The 18,664-nt window shown below is 48.6% G+C and overlaps 11 protein-coding genes across 11 annotated transcripts; 3 read left to right on the top strand and 8 right to left on the bottom strand.

The window, feature by feature from the left end:
- Positions 1-78: 78 nt before the first annotated feature.
- On the top strand, positions 79-1,380 carry E1B28_000909 (uncharacterized protein; the record flags this gene model as incomplete). Its single annotated transcript, XM_043146794.1, has 3 exons — positions 79-780; positions 834-1,256; positions 1,318-1,380. The coding sequence occupies 3 exons, from the start codon at positions 79-81 to the stop codon at positions 1,378-1,380; spliced, it is 1,188 nt and encodes a 395-aa protein (XP_043015499.1).
- Positions 1,381-2,035: 655 nt separating this feature from the next.
- On the bottom strand, positions 2,036-2,900 carry E1B28_000910 (uncharacterized protein; the record flags this gene model as incomplete). The annotated part of the gene is made up of 5 exons (XM_043146795.1): positions 2,036-2,117; positions 2,174-2,348; positions 2,404-2,458; positions 2,516-2,650; positions 2,706-2,900. 5 exons carry the CDS (start codon positions 2,898-2,900, stop codon positions 2,036-2,038), a joined length of 642 nt encoding a protein of 213 aa, XP_043015500.1.
- A 203-nt stretch (positions 2,901-3,103) lies between these two features.
- On the bottom strand, positions 3,104-3,403 carry E1B28_000911 (uncharacterized protein; the record flags this gene model as incomplete). The annotated part of the gene is made up of 2 exons (XM_043146796.1): positions 3,104-3,166; positions 3,224-3,403. The coding sequence occupies 2 exons, from the start codon at positions 3,401-3,403 to the stop codon at positions 3,104-3,106; spliced, it is 243 nt and encodes an 80-aa protein (XP_043015501.1).
- A 770-nt stretch (positions 3,404-4,173) lies between these two features.
- E1B28_000912 (uncharacterized protein) lies at positions 4,174-5,311 on the bottom strand (the record flags this gene model as incomplete). The annotated part of the gene is made up of 3 exons (XM_043146797.1): positions 4,174-4,817; positions 4,866-5,000; positions 5,047-5,311. 3 exons carry the CDS (start codon positions 5,309-5,311, stop codon positions 4,174-4,176), a joined length of 1,044 nt encoding a protein of 347 aa, XP_043015502.1.
- A 22-nt stretch (positions 5,312-5,333) lies between these two features.
- On the top strand, positions 5,334-7,309 carry E1B28_000913 (uncharacterized protein; the record flags this gene model as incomplete). Its single annotated transcript, XM_043146798.1, has 6 exons — positions 5,334-5,588; positions 5,643-5,761; positions 5,823-6,129; positions 6,186-6,355; positions 6,413-6,568; positions 6,620-7,309. Exons 1-6 carry the CDS (start codon positions 5,399-5,401, stop codon positions 7,307-7,309), a joined length of 1,632 nt encoding a protein of 543 aa, XP_043015503.1. The 5' UTR covers positions 5,334-5,398.
- A 417-nt stretch (positions 7,310-7,726) lies between these two features.
- Positions 7,727-8,821, bottom strand: E1B28_000914 (uncharacterized protein; the record flags this gene model as incomplete). The annotated part of the gene is made up of 2 exons (XM_043146799.1): positions 7,727-8,509; positions 8,567-8,821. The coding sequence occupies 2 exons, from the start codon at positions 8,819-8,821 to the stop codon at positions 7,727-7,729; spliced, it is 1,038 nt and encodes a 345-aa protein (XP_043015504.1).
- A 222-nt stretch (positions 8,822-9,043) lies between these two features.
- E1B28_000915 (uncharacterized protein) lies at positions 9,044-11,581 on the bottom strand (the record flags this gene model as incomplete). Its single annotated transcript, XM_043146800.1, has 4 exons — positions 9,044-9,455; positions 9,514-10,703; positions 10,755-11,138; positions 11,195-11,581. The coding sequence occupies 4 exons, from the start codon at positions 11,579-11,581 to the stop codon at positions 9,044-9,046; spliced, it is 2,373 nt and encodes a 790-aa protein (XP_043015505.1).
- A 214-nt stretch (positions 11,582-11,795) lies between these two features.
- E1B28_000916 (uncharacterized protein) lies at positions 11,796-13,538 on the bottom strand (the record flags this gene model as incomplete). The annotated part of the gene is made up of 10 exons (XM_043146801.1): positions 11,796-11,861; positions 11,917-12,021; positions 12,078-12,084; positions 12,134-12,192; positions 12,242-12,306; positions 12,363-12,395; positions 12,452-12,924; positions 12,986-13,239; positions 13,300-13,330; positions 13,390-13,538. The coding sequence occupies 10 exons, from the start codon at positions 13,536-13,538 to the stop codon at positions 11,796-11,798; spliced, it is 1,242 nt and encodes a 413-aa protein (XP_043015506.1).
- A 69-nt stretch (positions 13,539-13,607) lies between these two features.
- Positions 13,608-15,851, bottom strand: E1B28_000917 (uncharacterized protein). Its single transcript, XM_043146802.1, has 3 exons — positions 14,802-15,851; positions 14,085-14,743; positions 13,608-14,029 (listed from the first exon to the last, which is right to left on the bottom strand). Exons 1-3 carry the CDS (start codon positions 15,356-15,358, stop codon positions 13,734-13,736), a joined length of 1,512 nt encoding a protein of 503 aa, XP_043015507.1. The 5' UTR covers positions 15,359-15,851; the 3' UTR covers positions 13,608-13,733.
- Positions 15,852-17,422, top strand: E1B28_000918 (uncharacterized protein). The gene is made up of 3 exons (XM_043146803.1): positions 15,852-15,959; positions 16,005-16,258; positions 16,310-17,422. The coding sequence occupies exons 1-3, from the start codon at positions 15,868-15,870 to the stop codon at positions 17,323-17,325; spliced, it is 1,362 nt and encodes a 453-aa protein (XP_043015508.1). The 5' UTR covers positions 15,852-15,867; the 3' UTR covers positions 17,326-17,422.
- On the bottom strand, positions 17,423-18,475 carry E1B28_000919 (uncharacterized protein). The gene is made up of 2 exons (XM_043146804.1): positions 17,803-18,475; positions 17,423-17,746 (listed from the first exon to the last, which is right to left on the bottom strand). The coding sequence occupies exons 1-2, from the start codon at positions 18,321-18,323 to the stop codon at positions 17,506-17,508; spliced, it is 762 nt and encodes a 253-aa protein (XP_043015509.1). The 5' UTR covers positions 18,324-18,475; the 3' UTR covers positions 17,423-17,505.
- Between the last annotated feature and the right edge of the window lie 189 nt (positions 18,476-18,664).

The raw sequence follows: 18,664 nt of genomic DNA on the forward strand, positions 1-18,664 counted from the left end.
TGTTTCAACTTCAAGTTTCAAGGGTCAAACAAATAACTTTTAGTTTTCGAGTTGAAAGTTCAAGCCCTCAACTCCCATATGGACTTCTCGCTACCCCCCGATCTCATACAGTTTCTGAAAGACCTTGACGCTTTCATTGAACGCGAAATCCTCCCCCTTCAGAATCGAAACGACAACATCCGCTTCTTCGACCACCGTCGCGAGCATGCTCGTACAAATTGGGATGCGGGAGGTCTCCCATCCGACGTCTGGGAGGACCTTCTAACCGAGGCTGTACGTCGGGCAGATAAAGCTGGTTTCTATCGACTTGCCTTTCCTAAGGAATACGGGGGACAAGAGGCTACTAACCTGTGGATGGCCGTTATCCGGGAACATTTAGCTGCCAAGGGGTTAGGGTTGTTCAATGATTTGCAGAATGAACACAGTGTTGTTGGGAATGCACCGGACGTAGTGATGTTGAGAGGTTTTGGGACGAAAGAACAAAAGAAACAATTCATCTGGGGAAGGATAGAGGGAAGAACCAAAACCACCTTTGGATTGACGGAACCTCACCATGGCAGTGACGCTACACATATGGCCACCAAGGCTGTGCGGGAGACCAGAGGGGGTGTTAAAGGTTGGAGACTTGACGGTACGAAGATGTGGCAGTCAGGACAACATAAAGCGACACATTGTATTATTTTTGCGAGAACGAGCGGGACGTCTGGTGAGGCGAAGGGCATCACTGCTTTCTTTGTCCCTGCCAAAGCACCAGGCGTGAAGGTATTGAGCTACCAGTGGGTATGTCCGTTTTGGTATGTTAACGTTTCCCTCTTCACTAAGTGAAAATTTAGACGTTCAATATGCCCACTGACCACGCAACTGTCGAGCTGGCAAACGTATTCGTACCTGATTCGGCTGTCTTCGGCCAAGTTGATAAAGGTCTTGCGATAGCGCAATCCTTCGTACACGAAAACCGTATTCGTCAGGCAGCTTCGTCTCTAGGTGCCGCCACATATTGCATCAATGAGACTGTCAAGTACGCCCGTCAAAGAAAACCCTTTGGCGAAGAGCTGGCAAAAAATCAAGCTATCCAATTTCCTCTCGTGGAATTGGCTACCCAGGCTGAGATGCTCAGATTGCTCATACGCAAAACGGCCTGGGAGATGGACCGGATGCCGCAAAAGGATGTTGAGAAGATGATATCTGACAAGGTTTCTATGTGTAATTACTGGGCGAATAGGCTCTGTACGGAGGCGGCAGATCGTGCTATGCAGGTGGCCATTATAGCGTCTTTCTATCTTTCTGTCGAGTTAATCACTCACTCACTGCCTATAGGTTCATGGTGGTATTGGTTATAGCCGGCACAAACCATTTGAACAGTCGGTCCCACAGACGTAAAAGACATTTTGTTTGCTGACTAGCAACCCAGTATCTATCGGCACCATCGACGCTATCGAATCACCGAAGGCTCCGAAGAAATTCAAATAAGGAAGTGCGTGTTACTTCAGCTCTCATTATTCCAAGATTGCTCAAAGATTTACAGAGTCGCGGCATACTTGTTCGGTTATATTGGCCCGAGAAAAGTTGAGTTCGCGAAGCTCTAACAAAGTTGTATTGCATTCTATATGGACACCGGAAGGGGATTTGTAAATATAAATATGTACATGAAATGCTATACTCTTCCCGATATTGTCCTTGTGTATCAAACAAATTAAGAAGTCGAACGAAGAGCGACAGCTCCGCAGAACATGAATCAATCTCTAACACGGCTTACGATTCCGGGTGGAAAGGTGGAAAGCAAGAAGAACGGGCCCGGGGTGCTTTGATCAACATTGACCAAGAAACTTGTTTTTCGGGAAAGGTTGTTTATAATCGTCCGTCCATGTTGTGAAGTTAGCATTCGTATAGGCCTCAATATACCTTTAGATGATAAAAACGTCAATGTAGTAATAAACAAAGACACCCACTTGTCGATGTACGTTTTGGTGGGGAAGTCTGGAGGGTTACATCCTATATTGATCTCCTTCCGTTTGGTAGACCCAAACATAGTCGATTAACATTGAATTGGGGAAGGTGCGATGCTCAAGGTCGACATCGACGAGGTTGGTGGACATCCCAAGGTTTGCGATAATGTACTGCATTCGCCGTTAAGCGTCAACGGAGATCATCTTACAGACAATTCAATAATCACCAATGGCTCTTGTGGGACGGGTCTGGCCGATATCCCAACGCGTTGAGCAGTAGCCATACCGGCGGTGTTAAGGGTCCAAACTTGTTGGTTATCCGCGATCCAGGTGATGTAATATCAAACGCGAGAATCAGGAAGGCTTCGAACAACAAGCCGACATAAGTCGCTGCGTTGAAGCCTACAACATAACCAATCAAATCCAGAATCAGGCCGGTGGGATGACCACGACTTACCTGGTTTGTATTCAAATCGAGAAACATCTACCACCACCGAAATGGCATTTCTGATCTGGGCAGAAAACGAGATGTCAGAAAGTCAAGCCACCATCTATCTCCAGAGACTAACTAGTTTTTGACACTCCTGTTGTCGCTTGTTGCAATGTCCGGTGGCACCCGTGTACGAATTTAGACGAATAGTTGGAGGGTGTTCGATGATGAGATTATCTGTAGTGTTGAACCATTGGTAATGCGCGTTGAATGGCTAAAAAGTGTATTTCGGCGGCCGTAACAACCACGATCACGATTAAAGTACTTACGGCCCACTGACCAGACTGTGAAACTTCGCCCATAAGGCTGACACCGTCGTCGCTGAATCCGATACCTATCTGAGCCTCAAAGATATCAATCTCGGGTGCCGCCCGGCCTACTAGATGAGACTCTCCAGGCAGGGAGGTAAGACAGTGCTCCGTTAGCAGCAGTCCCATTGCTAGTAGCCGCTTTTGGAACATCATTCCGGGTTTGATTCGGGGCTGTACCTACATAACAGGCGTCGTAGGTGTAAGGCCACTAAAACAATCAACAAAGAATAACCGGAAGGTACGAATGGCAGAGGCCTGCCGTTCCTTCCATACTGGCCCCATAAGCAGCGCGACCTTGCGAAAATTTTAACACTGGATGTTGAGCGACGTGGGCAACGTATCAGACCTCGACAACGTTATTTGAGAGGGCCGTCTGTGGTGGTAACTGCCTCTGGGTCGTACCACTCCATGCTATTGGTCTGTATTTTTCACGCTAACTTGAGCACCCGATCATACAGCATCTCAGAAATACTCACCCCCCAGTAATGAAGATCGACCGCTTCCCAATACGGATCATCTCCAGGATAGAATGAACGTCCATCCTTGTTAAAGTCGTCGCTAGAGACCAACTGGAGCTTTTCGCCATCATTGAACGATGGGTGAGTATACGCGTCTTTTGGCGTGTCGAAACCAATTAAATCCCAATTGCCGGGCATGTTCGGTGTCTGATATAAATGCGCAGAGCGCTTAAATGTCAAAGAGGAATTAATTGACAGAGCTGCGGTACCTGGTCCGAGGCGTTGATCCCACCAAAACTGAACCTCCAAGGGAAGACCTATTATGCTGGGTGAAGAAGGCCGCGAGAGAGTAACCAGCACTATTCACACGTTAGTGAGTGATTTTTCGCATTGAGAAACTTCGTTACAAGAGAGTGACTAAGCCAAGTCCAAGTACGAGAAGACATCCTAGATTGGACGCTCCGCGAACACCCACCGTAGTCGTGTTTCTTATCGCAGTGTGGGTCTGGAGTGTGAAGATCATCGAGTCGTGATTGTTTGCAGAAAGATCTGAGTCCCAAGATACGGGGTCAGGGGATAGAGAACTGAACACGAGGTTCAACTGCCGCCAGCTTGGTTAGTGAAGAGCGATGTGTACCCGCTCGGAAATCGAGGAGACAGGACCACGGTGACCAGAATGAGAGGAGCTCTTCAAGTCAATATTCAGACAAAAGTTCGTAAACACTGTGAAGTAACGACAGACCGATGAAAACGAGCTGGTAGGACGAAGAGAGGTACCTCTAACGAAAGAACTCGGAGTTGGACGAGACGGAGGAAACGACACACTAGTAATGCTCGCAGTAGGGTCCGCATAGGATTGGTGGCAATGGGCGTACTGAGCCTGCTGGGCACTGGATTTCATGGCTCGACAAAGACACGGTTTCTCAGCTCATCAGTTTGTTTGTCCATCGTAGGATATACTTCTTACATCATGTCCAGGCGCTTGCTTTAACCAAACCAAGTAATCCTTTCTCATCTGCCACTGCCTCCTGTAGGCGTTCCACTCCTATAGTACGCCTATTGGTGTTTGCCTTCCCGCTCCCCTCAGTCTCAATCAGTCCCTGAGCTTGCCTCAGTCGCTCAATCACCTCGCGGCCAGAATGTGAAAGAGCGTCGTTTCCGTCCGGGACATTCATCGTCCCCATTGCCGCTAGTACTTGTTCTTTGCAATTTTGGTACTGAGCCAGGCTGGATTGCGGGGGTTGTTCGAGCAGGTAATGTCCGTTACTTTGAGGGAAATTCCGACGCGAAGTCCTGTGCAACCACTTGTCTAATCCTTCGAGAGCAGCCTTCGCTTTCTTAACTTTATCGCGTTTTGTCGGTCGACCTTTCTTTTTCTCAGTGCCCTCAGCACTCAGATCGAGATAGGTTGATGCAGAGATAGTGTTCTGGTCCAGATATACCTCCCGTGGCAAGTTGCGTGGATTGTAGGCCCCCAATTCTGAGTGAGGCAGAATATGGAATACGTCGGACCGAACCATTTGATTCAGGATATAGCCCACGACCGGTCGTAATTTCTTGAGCTGTTCGGAAGTCAACGTGTCAGGGAGAGACAGGAGGGAAGAGTAATGATCTGCAGATGATTGTTAATAGATTCTCGTCATTCATATTTGCGTCGCACCATAAGATATCGGGATATGATCAACGGAATGTAGTGAAGAGGAAGAACCGGAAGGTTGAGTGTTAAAGAAAGTATACAGTCCAAATAATGCTACAGTTCTAGTGAACGGTGGTTCGATTTTCACTACAACGCGTTCTGGACCGACAGTCAGCCAAATAACAGCATAAAACGACAAACGTACCCAAGAACAATCTGAGAGAGACGTTGAGAAAGGTTTCTCTACTCGGCGGGTCGAAGACCTTGAAATGCATCCAATCCCATCCTTGTGCAAGCCATATTTGTTTGAAGAGCTCGAAGGGCTTTTGGGGTTGTAACCTAGTGTGACATTCGTGGAATGCGTGAATGAGACTGCGAATGTCTTCTCGGAAAGGAGCTACAAATAGGGATGAAGTAAAGTAGTAAGGCTGGAGACTAATTTCCCCGCGAGGGTTGGGAGCAACAGACATTGGCGTCTAATCAGTCCCGTCCGTCACGTGGTTAAAAACGGTCAACTCTTGACTTCAAGTTCATTGGCCTCAGACCACGAGCTACTTATGTTTCGCGCCAACTCCAGAGTGCAATGCTATTTTTGCCACTCCTCCATAGAATCTCCTCGTAACGCAAGTAATTTTCGCTGCAGCTCTTGCGGTTGCTGGAACCGATACGATGCAAATGGCGAAATTCTATCATACGAGCCTGCCATGCACGATGAGGCGCTCAACTCTAGATCCTTTTCCAAACGGGGTGCGCTCTTGTTAAATGTGCGACCTTCATCCACTCAACTCGACCCATTTGCAGCTTCCCCCAGCAAGAACAGTCTCCCAACAATGTTCGGAAAAGGTCCATTTTGTCACACATGCCAAACGAACCAGATGCTTATCGTAAATTTACTGTCAAACTATTTGCCGGAACCCACGGTGAGTAGAGAAAAACCAAAGCTCCAATATACCATGTCTTATTGGGACAACATTCATTCAGGATTCTAGTTACCAACGACGTCTTGATGATTTACCTGCATATCAGGAATCTCTCTACTTACGGTATCCACCTGTATGTGGATCCTGCCTACCTGCTGTTGAAGATGAGATACAGCGCAAGAACAGTATGGCCCGTTCGCAAGCTCTGGGAGGCTGGCTAAAGCAGACCAAAGGGAAAGAACGACAACGCAGGGTATCTGGGACGAAGCCAGACAAGAGTAGGATGGCAAAAGAGATTGCGATATGGAGAACACGCGGTGTTTTGTGGGCCCTGACTCTTGTTCTTTTTATGATGGGAAATTGCGTTGGTGAGAATTCGGCCTACTACTTTCTTTCACCCTCTCATTTCATTGCCTTGGAAAAGCCGTTCTCGGGTATTCTATAATATTCTGTCCGCGAGTCCTGACACCGGCATTACCGTTTTTTGTCTTCTTGTCGTTATTATGGACGGCGTGGGATCCTACCTATTCGTCATTCCGGAAAGCTCAAATTCAACGGCGTGACGTGCGTCTGCAAGGCAAGAAGGAGTACCTTGTAAGCGCAAGTGATGCATTGATTCGTTATTTGTCCTGATTCACTTCGATTTTCTAGGTCCTTCAAATGCTTTCATGGTCATCGCGACTTGTCACATCATTACTCCTAGCTGCTCATTGGCACTCTCCTCATCTAAATTATCTACGTCTCTCATCGACGCCTTCATCATTTGCAAGGCTCTATTTTGGTATATCCTTAATATTGGAAATAATCGTGCGTCAACACCTGAAACGTCTCGTTAATGATATTCAAACGGAGATACAGGTATCGATACGATCTCTCAGCGTTCTCCGTATCCAAACGCCTCCCACCATCCGTTTGATCGACACAGAAAGCCACAAGATTGGTTTTTCACGTGCAACCACGCCTAACGTCGACCTCAATGACCGCAACCGCTCCTCCACGCCTGCACCGTCACAACTATTCGCCTCCGAACCAGGCCTATTTGCTTCTTTAACTCTTTCCTCAAAGCCCGTCGTGAATGCCCCCGTATTCGGCCACCCGTCTTTGGGGGTTTCTTCGAAACCCTCACCCTCAAATGCCGACGATCAAATGGACTGGTCGCCTACTGACGAAACTTCCCGAAATTCCAAAGACTCGGGATTTTCGTTGCGCCCACAACGGTTCTTCGCTCCAGAGCAACCGACAGGCTTAGAAACTCTTTTCGAAAAGACAAAACTCATAGATGACGTTACCATGTCGGATTCTACAAATGAAAAGAAAGGGAAAGACGCTGGTTCGTTGCACATGCAACAGTGGTGGTGGCTGTACATAGGCGTGCTTGTATTGGTTTTGGGGGTAGGATTGTATTCGTTGATTCATAGTGACCACAAGGGCGCACCATCTGTCAGTGTAGACAGTAGTCATCGGACAGACACTCTGAATACTGGTGTTTTCCGGCACATTATACATTCGGAGGATGGCAGCGGTACTACTAGTAGAACGATACCATGATTGATTGACAATGACACCTATCGCCTGTCTAAGAGTTTGTGATGAGGGGTATTTTCTAAAGATCATGACACAAAACAGTAAACGTCACCAAAAAAGGAGGCTGCGAAGTTGAAAAGAGGCCCTAACAGATATTATTGCCAGTACCAAGACCACTAGATTCAAACGTCCCAATTGAAGGGGACGTCAGACAGCTTGAAAGATATGTCCACAGTAAGTAGAATAAAAAAAAAGTACGATGGAGAAAGATGAAGCAGAAAGACGAAGTATATCGACCAGCGAAGAGAAGGATCGTAAGAGTAAAGATAGGTAGGAGTAGAGAATGCCAGACCCGATATCCAAATCAACTTGGGGCGCCATAATGAATACGGGACTGTGTCGTAAAAGCTGCAAACCTAGTGCCCTTTAACGAAGGGGCCTCTAATATCTACCACCATAGGGTGCTTGGTGGTGAAGAGGTACTCCGACATCATAGTTAGGCCGAGTGAGACTAGGGCCGCGACCAAGCTGTTGCATAGGCTGGGGGCTTGGACCACGAGCAAGGTCTGCATATCCGCCAACAGGTGCAGGACCAGCGGTGAAGTCATGGTCCGGAACATCAAGGCGATGGCCGTGGTCAGAACCAGCGTGGCCCGCGCCGGAAGTAGCACCGTAACCAGAGCGGAACGACGAAGCCGTGGAATTACGCCTACGATTAGCGGGAATGATACCCTCGTCGCTGTTGGTGGGCTGCCAGTTGATCGGTTCAAGACGCTGGTCAAACTTGGAGGATCGAGCGAGCTTCCACTTGCGGAAGATGGTCCAGAAAAGGAGAACAGCACCGACAGAGGAAGCAATGACGATCAAGACGGTCAAAGCGGTGGACTTGGCTTTATTATGACTGGCCGTCGCTCCTGCTTGAGTCTTTTGGGCATCCGTCTGAGCAGCGTTGGCGGTCGTCTGTGTTACGGTGACTTGATTGCCAGCGGAGTTGGTCTCAACCACCACCACTTCGTCGGGCCCGGGCTGGGTGACCTTGAGCGATTCCGAAGTGTTGGTGTTATTAGGGACTGAGCTGGATGAGGTTAAGGAAGGGGCTGAGGTCGTTGAGGTTGAACTAGAGCTGCTGCTGCTGCTGCTAGTGGCGCTGCTGGTACTGCTGCTTTTGCTCGCGCTGGAAATTACGCTAGCCGAAGCGCTGGGAGTGGAGCTACTAGCCGAAGACTGAGTGCAAAAAAATGTCAGCAAGGTACAAAGCCATGCGAAAGAATGATTACGTACGGAAGATCGAGAGGAAGAGCTGAGCACAGCGCTGCTGCCAGATGATGATGAAGACGACGAGGCCGTATCCGCTGTCTTTGGGTCAGGGGCAGCACCAATGAGAGGGCCTAGCGGAAGACGCTTCTTAATGAGACCGTGACTTCTACGGAGAACTGGCTGAAAATCGCTGGCCTCGGAAACGGGGAGGAGAGAGAGAATCAACACAAGAGAGACAACGAGCGTGAGGGGATATTTCGTGGATTTGTTTGCGAACATGGTTGTCAACTTGAGCGGGAAAAAGAAGGGAGTTTTCTAGCGTCCTGGAATGAGCAGTGCCAGCACAGGCGAACGTCAAGGTTCAAGAAAGGTCAGCTACTTACGAAAGATTGAAAGTAGTGGGTGGGTTTTGAACGAATGTGAGGGATTGCCCCGTGACGCGTTGACAAGGTGATCATTTTCACACGATGCGCACAGCCATGTATGTAATGTATACAAAATCTACTTATGGCTTTCCAACGACCAGTTGTCCAAATCCACAGAAGGGGGCGTCGTAAATTTCACGTTCCCTTCCCACTGAGGAGTAAATACCACTTGTATGTTCTGTGTTCCGGCCCCGAGTTCAATAATAACAACCGTGATTTGTGGGTTCTCCTGGTCAGGAACAGGAGGAGTAGGGTCGGTCGGGAACCTAGCCGCCGGTGTTGTTGTCGTGAATTTCGCCTCTGGGGGACTGAGAATTTGCATGATCATCGTCTTTCCGTCTCGGTTCAGAGTAGCTGAGTTTCCGTCTACAGTCACAGTTGCATTGGTGTGCATCCTCCACTGGATGTCAGCCGTCGTTGTGATTTCGTCCTGAATAAGCACCTGCTTCCTGCCATTCAGCATACGAACGCCACGTTTAGCAGACGTCCTACAATATATTGATAATTGAGTGAGAGATAATGAGCCTTAGATGAGGCATAACGTACACGTCAGAGTAGGCAGATGTAATATCTGCAGACCAAAACGCTGTCGAGTCGTCAGGAACATCGAAGACAGTGCTAGACCCCTGTCGAGTCCCAGATGAAGCCTGTTTCAACAGCTTCGGCGCAGCATCGACTTTCTGATTCGCTTTGTTGACAAGCATCGTGTTCTGACCTTCAGTCATCTTGCGATACCACATCCAACGCGCACTTGACTGGGTATCGTTGGAGAAGTAGTCAGGGGCACGATAGTCTGCTGACCCGAATTCACCCGCCCATCGCGTACCAAGCGCATCGAGAACGAAATCGCCAACGTCTAGGTCGTTATGAGTTTCGTGCTTTTGGTTTGTGCCTGCCTTCATGGCGACAAAAAGTGCATTGAGGTCCGTCCAGCTACTCCTCATCGAGACCCATTGATCGAGGTCGTCATTGAAGAAAGCATCCAGAAGTAGGTTGTCCCAGTAAGCCCCGCTGACAAGGGGATCATACCAAAACATGCTCCACGGCTCTGCGGCATCACGTTGTTCGCGCTGAAAGAGCGCGAATTCGGGTCGATTATACAGTTTGGCATACAACATCATGGAATTGGCAGTGGAGGAGAATTTGTTGGGACCGTGATCACCCCAGTCGAACAGTGAGGTGGGGCCATATGCGTACATGTGGTAGTCCCCGGTTTTCGAATAGTCGGGGTTCGCATCGGCCAAACCATAATGCGAGCCAGTGGCGGTCATCAAAGCGGAAGTCATCTCAGCATGACCTGTTGTTCCGAAGTACCAGTAGTTGGCTGTTTCTTTCCATGTACCATCAGTCGTGACGGCCATTGCGCAGTTCTGCTTCGCATTTTCAACTGTGAGGTTCAACAAAGTCTGAGCATTGTTAGTCTCGTCCTCCCCGAGAATGGCCAGAGACGCCAAGGTCAACCCTCCGTTGCAAACACAGTTCCAGTTACCAAAAATGTTGTTTCTCCACCATCCGAAGGAGACTTTAGGATCGGTATAGGCAGCTACGCCGGGTGCAAGAGCATACTGGTTGAGTGTGAACCGCATCTGCGACTTCTGCTCGTCCGTCCAGACGTCGTGAAGCCAATCATAGGCAATGGCATAAGCAGCAGCAAACTCAGCAGCATCGAGAAAATGAGGGGTATTCCATTTATCCACCTGGGGCCCGAAAGCTGTGGTACCATTCCCTGCAGCGTTCTGTGCCGATAATAGTCAGCTAAAACATTCGGCCAACAAAAGCGCTCGGACCTTAATCTCCAACCAGGTACGGTCAACCCATTTCGTATCGCGAGTTACACGATAAACATAAGCAAAGGCTTTGACCCTCGCCTTTATCTCCCTCGCATTGTCCAAGATACCACTGGGACCATCCATATCATATTTGACGGGGTCCAAGTTGAGCCAGCTGGAGGCATTCAAAAAGATGGTCTCGTTCCATCCCTTGAGGTACGGGTCGCTCTTGATCAAGTCGGGAAGTGCATCCCACATATAGGCAGGAGCCATAAGACGAGGTCGATCTGCTCGAACGTTAAGAGGACTGGGATTGGATGGTTTGAAAGGGTCTTCAGGCCATGTGATAGCCTTGTTAGACGACTGTCGGAATGTGGGTTGTGTAAAAACGGCAGTGTTTGTCTATTGTACAGTTGATTGTCACTTCCTGTAGGTCATTTTCATTAACGTAAACGCACCGTAGAAGGGTATATAGGAACCATAAACTCGCTATTGGTAGCAGTAGCATACCGTCCGAGCGCTAATTTTGCGCTTGCAGCTGAGGTAGCGGCATCTTCTGCAGATTTACTCCCAGAATTGTTTGTATTGTGAGATTTGATACCAATGACTATACCGACAATTGCACCGATGACAACGAGTATACCGATGGGTATGCCGAACTTGACCCAGGGATTGGTACCCTTCTTCGAAGGGAGTGGTGTAATGTATCCAGTGGACTGGCTATAGTAGGGATCTCCAGACCCGTAAGGATTGGTGCCAGAGTCGGGGTTGTTGTACCCAGTTGAAGAGTAATTTGGGTGAGAGGGAGTGGAGTGATTGGGATTGAGAGTGTCATAGCTAGCCATCCTGTGGGCTAGAGGAACCTAACGAAGGAAAAGTTGAAGGAATGGTGTGCACTCAACGGAGCGAAAATTGTGATGGCGGTAGTGAAGGAAGATAGAATGTTTCACACTCAGCCACAGACGGCGGACGGCATCACCTCCGCAAACGGAAGGAAATTCTCATCCCTTCAATGTCAAGCTTGTATATTATTGTTTGTAACGTAACCGATGTACAACTCTAATCTCGCACAAAAACAGCAGCAGCTCCCATCCCCGTACCAATACACATGGACGTTACCAGGATCTTTCAGTCAGAGTAAGGGTGTGATTAACACATGAAACAAATGCTGCCAGCGCACCTTTCCTTGCCTCCGATGAAGTTCATTCAGTCCGGTTGCCACTTGTCGGGCACCTGTACATCCAAGTGGATGTCCGAGGGCACAGGCGCCACCATTGACGTTCACCTTGACAAGTAATCTAAGTATCACTGGCCCTAGAACAGCTCATACAGTGACTTCACCTTTTCACTGGGATGGAATTGGTGACTATTTCCAGACGAGGAAAAGTAGGACTCACATCGGAAGACCTAATCTCTTTATCGTATAAACGCATTGAGATGCGAACGCCTCATTCACCTGATATAGTATGTCAGTTTCACAGACAGACCTCGAATCGCTGGCGTACTTCAAAAAGGTCAACATCCTCCTGAGTAATGCCAACATTCTTCAATACCATTGGGATTGCATACACTAAAAGGGGAAGACAATTGAGTCTGATCCTCGTAGAAAGCTAGCAGGGACGTTACCTGGACCAATACCCATGATCCTGGGTGGACATCCTACAATTGAAAGCTCACAACGAGGTTGACCGACAGAAAACAGAGAACGCTCATACCTACAACAGCAGTCGAAACGTGTTTTCCAAGGACGTTGAGCCCAAGCTCCTCTGCTTTTCTCCGGGTCATCAACAGTACAGCAGCAGCCCCGTCAGTGACTTGACTAGCATTTCCACCTGTCGTTGTCCCATTTCCCCACTGCGGGAAGGCTGATCTGATCTTGGATAATGTTTCTTTGGTCGTCCCATAACGAATACCGTCGTCCTTACTAACGACCACTTTCCGTTTTTCTCCGGTAGCAGAATCTTTTTGGAACACTGTGAAAGGGACGATTTCGTTCTTGAAATAACCGGATTTATCTGCGTGTTCCGCGCGTTGATGCGACCTGGCCGCAAATTCGTCTTGCTCTTCTCTGGTGATGTTGAAGTCTGAAGCTACATTTTCGCTGGTCCATCCCATAGACTTGGGACAGTCTGCGGCAGCGGCGTTACACGAGATGAGCTCACTCTGAGCCGGGCCACCTTTATCCGGGCTGAATAGGAGGATAGATTAAGGAAGATACGTGGTACGGAAAGAGGGCGAGAGTTACGCACTTTTCGGACATGCTTTCGATGCCAAGAGCGAGGCCTATCTCTATTTGACCACTACGGATCTGGTTGCTTATTGTTGTTACAGCCATGAGGCCCGAAGAGCAAAATCTGTTGATACTTTGGATTGGCACTGTGTCTGGAATGCCTGCTGCCAATGCTGCAGCTCGGGCGTGGTACATGGCGTCTGGGGCTAAAACAACACCAACGCAGATGTCACCGATCGTTGAAGGGTCGATTTTCGAGTGAGATATGGAATGCTAGTATAGGATGTCTTCTTAATATCGCTCCCATACTCAACGGTTTCCCGAGTGACGTACTTTGAACGTTTCCAACAGGAGTTCATCGGTTCTGTGAGCGGAGAGGGTTGTCAGGCTCTGAAATCTAGTTTGGAAGCGAACAGCGCATACGTTGCATCTTTAAACCCTCCTTTCCTTGCTTTGCAAAGTGGTGAACGTATGGCCATGGTGATAACGACATCATCTGGGTTCTTGCGTTCAAGGGCATCAACTCCAGAAGCTCCAACTAAGTGAGCAGCGATCTGTTTGACCCGGTTCATGGTAAAGGAAATGTAGGGATAAGGCAAGGTTGTGGACCTGTGCTACCCGATGATAAACATTACAGTCACTCCGATCATCAACGCATTTGACACATTCATTATGACAAAGGAGATCCTCAAATACATTGTGGAACATAGATACGACGGCCGTTCTGACTCTATTCTCGGCGTAAGATTTCACACTTTTCGAAAGGTTTACGCCTTTTCGTTCACCGAGTCTGAACGCCTTTCCATACCTTCTTCAAATTCCTTAGGTTCTTCCACCACTCTAGCCAGAGTCTCCTCTTCAAACTTCCTTCCACACCTTTCTGGTCCAAAAGCGGTGGTGACTGCAATCCCGATAGCTATGATGGCAGTCGCAACGCCCATCACGGGTCCATAACCATCCACTCGCTTTCCGGACTTCGATGTGACGAAAGTCTTCTCAGCAATAGCGTTTACAATTTGAGTGGATGGCGAGGAAATCATGTTACCAAGCTGGTAGGTGAGACCTGTAGAAAGCAGTCAGCCATGTTGAACAGACCTACTTAGAGCACTGAGGCATACCAGGGAAAGTTGAACGGTAAGCAGCGGGAGAAAGTTCGTTCAGATGGATGGGAATGACGCCCCACGCGCCTTGAACAAAGAATTGCATGAAGAAACCAGAGGCAGAAAGCGATCTTTCACCCTCGGGGAGAATCCAGGCCGGAATTAAACAGCCACTGAGTAGTGCAGCCACGACGATCGCACGTCGGCGTCCAAAGAACTGTGAGAGGTAACCGATGATAGTGCCGCCCACACAGGCGCCTACTTTCATCAGTATACTTGCGCGGCTCGCACCACTGTTCGCCAGTTCCTTCTGTGTCAGCATGAAGGTGGTGTATGAATCTTGCGAAGTATGCGAGTAGTAGTTGAACCACGTCATGAGAATGATAGCATAGATACAAAGCTTCCACTCCTTTGCAATCATATCCCTCGTTTCTGTCCAGAAAACGCCAGGGGCCCTGGCTTTCTTGCCCGTTTTTTTAGCATTGATGAATTGCTGAGACTCAGGGAAGCAACAACGAAGGAGGCCAACTCCGAAACTAAGGCCGGCTCCGGCCCAAAAGACAGTCATCCAACTGTCTGTACTTCCCCCAACTCCCAAATTGGCACATGCTGCAAGAACGTATCCTAGCGAGTATCCTTGCTGAAGAATACCACTAATCAAGCCTCTCGCAGGTCCTCTGTCCGTGATGGACTGTTAACGGCAGAATCGAACACGGAATGGAAGAATGCACTCACGGGCAGTTTTCTAGCGCCATCGCAATTGCATTTCCGTAAACGCCTCCCATAAATAGTCCGAACAGACTGCGAACGGCCAGGAACTGCTGAAAAGTAGCACAATAGATGGTGGCGATCTGCAAGACGCCAAGGACGATCATGTTGAACACCATGGGCCATTTTCGCCCATATCTGTCCCCGGCCAAACCGAAAAAGGCAGCACCGACTGAACGAAGGAGGAGTGTGAGGGTAATGGCAGTTGAGATGTTGGTGTTAGAGGTCCTGAAGTATTTGGCAAACTTGACTGTCTGTATAGACAACGAGTGAAAGTCGAAGGCGTCGGCTGTCCATGCAGAAAGCCCGGCCAGGAAGAAGATCCAGTCCTTGAAGCTGAGAAGCGCACAAAGACTGAAGGGGTTCCGGATGGGATCCAGGGCCTGCCATTCAGTTCGGACTTCGCCGTTTTCATCGACAACCTCGACACGGCGTTTGAGCTTGAATAGGTCACCGAAGGCTTGTATCGCGGTTGGCACGATGCCCTTAGCTATGGGCTCGGCTGGTTCATATATCGACGACATGGAGTAGAAGTGAAGGATCGACGCTTGGGCAATGAATGGGACGTGGATGAGGATTTGGGGAACTTTTTATATCCCTTTCCCGGCCCTTTTCAATTCATCGTCTATCTCCACGCTCCATGTGTAGAGACCGCTTCAGAAAGAGAGATCCGGTCTTATGAGGTCCTATGACTTTCCAGTGACCTGTCGTTTTACAGCGCGTTGTACATGGCCAAGATAACCAAGAGGTCCAAGACATCACAGAGCGGTGTCATGACAGGGCAAACAATTCAAAGCTAACTGGATTTGTGGACTGTTCTGTCGTCTGTCGTCATCAGTAGGGGCAATAGAGAAACAGCACTGTGTTAAAATGGGTTGCAAACGGTAGAAATGCACCTGGTTATCAACTTTGGAGATCAGCACCAGTGCTGGTATGTGGTGACCATCCTCGCTAAGCAGAACAGAAGGTCAGAGGCGAAGGAAATTACATAGAGTTCCAAGGAGCACGTGCCCGCGTCTGGGTTCTTCCGGTGATGGTCTTTATCCTCCCCTTAGTCCTCTCTTACATCGCATTAGTCTGGTTCATTGTCCTTTGGGCTATCTGGGTGCTGGGATGCTGGACAGCGTGGGTCTCTTTATCTGCTACTTGGCTGCTCTAATACCAGTTTAGGCGCAAAAGATACAGACTGAGGCCAAGGTCGCCTACCTCCACCTCCACTCCTTCTGATGTTCCAGGCGTATCGATCCTCAGGCCCCTCAAGGGCCTGGATACCAACCTTTACGAAAATCTCGAGTCTACTTTCACACAGGAATATCCCAATTTTGAAATCTTACTTTCCGTAGCCGACGAAAATGACCAAGCACTTCGTGTCGCTCGTGAATTGATTGCGAAATATCCAAGGGTCAATGCAAAGATAGTTACTGGTGCGTCCTTTACAGGTTTCTCTTTCCGCGGCTGTATTTAACTATGTTTAGGAGACGAAACTGTCGGTGTGAATCCCAAAGTTAACAACCTGATGCGTTCGTACCACCTCGCTGCCAACGATATTCTCTGGGTTATAGACTCCAACGTTACCGCCCTGCCGGGTACACTCGCTCGTGCAGTCGATGCGCTGCAGAGTTGTACACGCTCAGGCAAACGAATCGGGCTTGTTCACCACGTCCCGTTCGCCTATTCAACAGAGTCGAAGATAGGTTCTCGCATTGAAGAGGCATTCCTCAATACCAACCACGCCAAGATGTACCTGGCTATCAATACGGTCGCGGTGGAGTCCTGCGTGGTTGGTAAATCAAACCTCTATCGGCGTTCCGACCTTGATCGTGTGAACGGATCGTTGCGACCCATCAAATCTGCTGATACCACGAACAGACGACAGGAAGGCCTGTACGGTCTTCCCGCGTTCGGAAAGTTCATGGCGGAAGACAACATGATTGCCAGTGCCTTTTGGCATGAGCTGGGACTACGACACGATCTGTCTTGCGACGTCGCACATAACATCGTTGGCAGTATGTCCTTCAATGACTACGTATGGAGACGAGTGCGGTGGATTCGTGTCCGGAAACATATGGTCCTCCTTGCTACCTTACTCGAACCCTTTACGGAATCGATTCTATTGGCCGCCATAGGCAGCTTTGCGGTGAACAACTTATTTGGTTTCCCTCTTTGGATCTTCAATACGATCCATTTCTCGCTTTTGCTATACGTCGATCTGGACGTGTATGTGTCGCTAGCTGGGCACCCCCTACCTGCAGCGATACGGTGGCAGTTTCTGGCGGGATGGGTAGCACGAGAAGTATTGAGTTTTCCCATTTTCTTTCTCGCGATTTTTGGTGATGAGGTGGTGTGGAGAGGGACAACATACAGGATGCGTCGAAATGGAGAGGTCGAGCATATTAGACCGGGGGCAAAAGAGGGAATACTTATGCGTTGGATCCATTCGTTAAGGAAACCTCAATATGAGCGGCTTGACGCTGAAACACCTCCGGAATAGATCACAAAGTCCGTCCATTAATCTAGATCAATACATTGTTATAGGGTACAGGTCCTTTAATTACACGAAATGATACAAGTATATTTACAGTAACGAGAGAGCATTGATTAGAACAACATTAAGTAGATGCTAGTTTATGTCGAAAGCATTCCAAAAGAAAGCAAGAAGGAAAGACAATGTTCAGTGTGAGGTGTGTGAAAGTGAGTCGTTCTCTTCCTCCCAACGAAGAAGTTTCATCAATCTGAAATGGAATATCATCAGAGCAGCCTCGAATAATTCATCAGACCACTCTGAGGACAACTCCACGGCCATGGGCCGGACGCGTATGTTTTCACCTAGGTTGGTTTTCCAATTGACGAAGTCGCCGCCTTTATTTTTTTGGCGTTCATTGGAGAACCAGTGTTTGACTTGGTTGAATGATCTGTGGCAAAAGTGTTAGCACTAGCTAGGTCAGAGAACAAGAGATGCGTGGCACACCGATGTATCACTATCGCGATGAGAGCCATCCAATGCTCCTTCGGGTAATTCGTGATTTCGTCGTAGACCATCCGCAAGACACGCAGCTGGCGAGGGTTGGCTGGTGAGTTCTCCACCGTTTTGATCCTCAACGCGCGATTCATTATTTCCTGCCTGTGAGGTTGTATTGCGGCTTTGGCACACTTCTGCAAAGAGGTTGGTTTTGATGATTTGTGGCAAGCTTTGCGCGGGGTTTTCGTATTGTTGGGACAAGACAGACTGCTGTCACGTCCGACCGAGTCGTCGAAGGATGACGATGCAGATGATAAAGGTCGGGGACTGCCGCTGAGATGACCGTATGTGATAGCGGTTTTTCGCTGGCTCAGACGCTTTGAGCAGCGAGTTGGTGAAGGTGAAGTGCTGGTACGTTTAGGGTTAGATATGGAGTTGGAGCCAATGGCAATGCCAGCAAGGAATTGGAGAGGATCGTTTGCAGAAATGGAAGACAAAGGGGGCGAAGGTGATAGAGAAAATGAGGACATGGTGGGTATGAATTCGTGAAAAATGAGGGTATAAGGGCGTAAATGTGCGACTAGCGCAAGAGTAAAGAATGACAGTGTTGTGAATGAGTGGCGAGAGTTATGGTGAAGAAAGAAGAATGGTTTTGTACCATCATGCTCGCGGTGTCGGCTAATGTGCCCGATATTGTTTTCTGCTTCAGAATCATCTCATCAAATGAGAACAAGGTCTCTCAAAGGTCCTTTGTATAGCTACCAGGTCCACTACTAGGCTCTTTGTATTTTGTTTTCATTTGTCTTCAGCTGTACTCGAGAACAAAAAAAACACACACACGCTACAATGCTTCCATGTATGATCCGCATGC

Source organism: Marasmius oreades, chromosome 1 (assembly GCF_018924745.1).
Source record: "Marasmius oreades isolate 03SP1 chromosome 1, whole genome shotgun sequence".
NCBI classification, from domain to species: domain Eukaryota; kingdom Fungi; phylum Basidiomycota; class Agaricomycetes; order Agaricales; family Marasmiaceae; genus Marasmius; species Marasmius oreades.

Excerpts from the sequence above, each read along its gene's own strand:
- E1B28_000917 (XM_043146802.1), bottom strand. The coding sequence starts at position 15,358 with ATGTCGTCGATATATGAACCAGCCGAGCCCATAGCTAAGGGCATCGTG. Across the intron at positions 14,744-14,801 it reads ATGGCGCTAGAAAACTGCCC|AGGACCTGCGAGAGGCTTGA; the intron begins GTGAGTGCATTC and ends CATCACGGACAG. Across the intron at positions 14,030-14,084 it reads TTACCGTTCAACTTTCCCTG|GTCTCACCTACCAGCTTGGT; the intron begins GTATGCCTCAGT and ends TGCTTTCTACAG.
- E1B28_000918 (XM_043146803.1), top strand. The coding sequence starts at position 15,868 with ATGGTCTTTATCCTCCCCTTAGTCCTCTCTTACATCGCATTAGTCTGG. Across the intron at positions 15,960-16,004 it reads GTGCTGGGATGCTGGACAGC|GCGCAAAAGATACAGACTGA; the intron begins GTGGGTCTCTTT and ends ATACCAGTTTAG. Across the intron at positions 16,259-16,309 it reads CAATGCAAAGATAGTTACTG|GAGACGAAACTGTCGGTGTG; the intron begins GTGCGTCCTTTA and ends AACTATGTTTAG.
- E1B28_000919 (XM_043146804.1), bottom strand. The coding sequence starts at position 18,323 with ATGTCCTCATTTTCTCTATCACCTTCGCCCCCTTTGTCTTCCATTTCT. Across the intron at positions 17,747-17,802 it reads ATCGCGATAGTGATACATCG|ATCATTCAACCAAGTCAAAC; the intron begins GTGTGCCACGCA and ends CTTTTGCCACAG.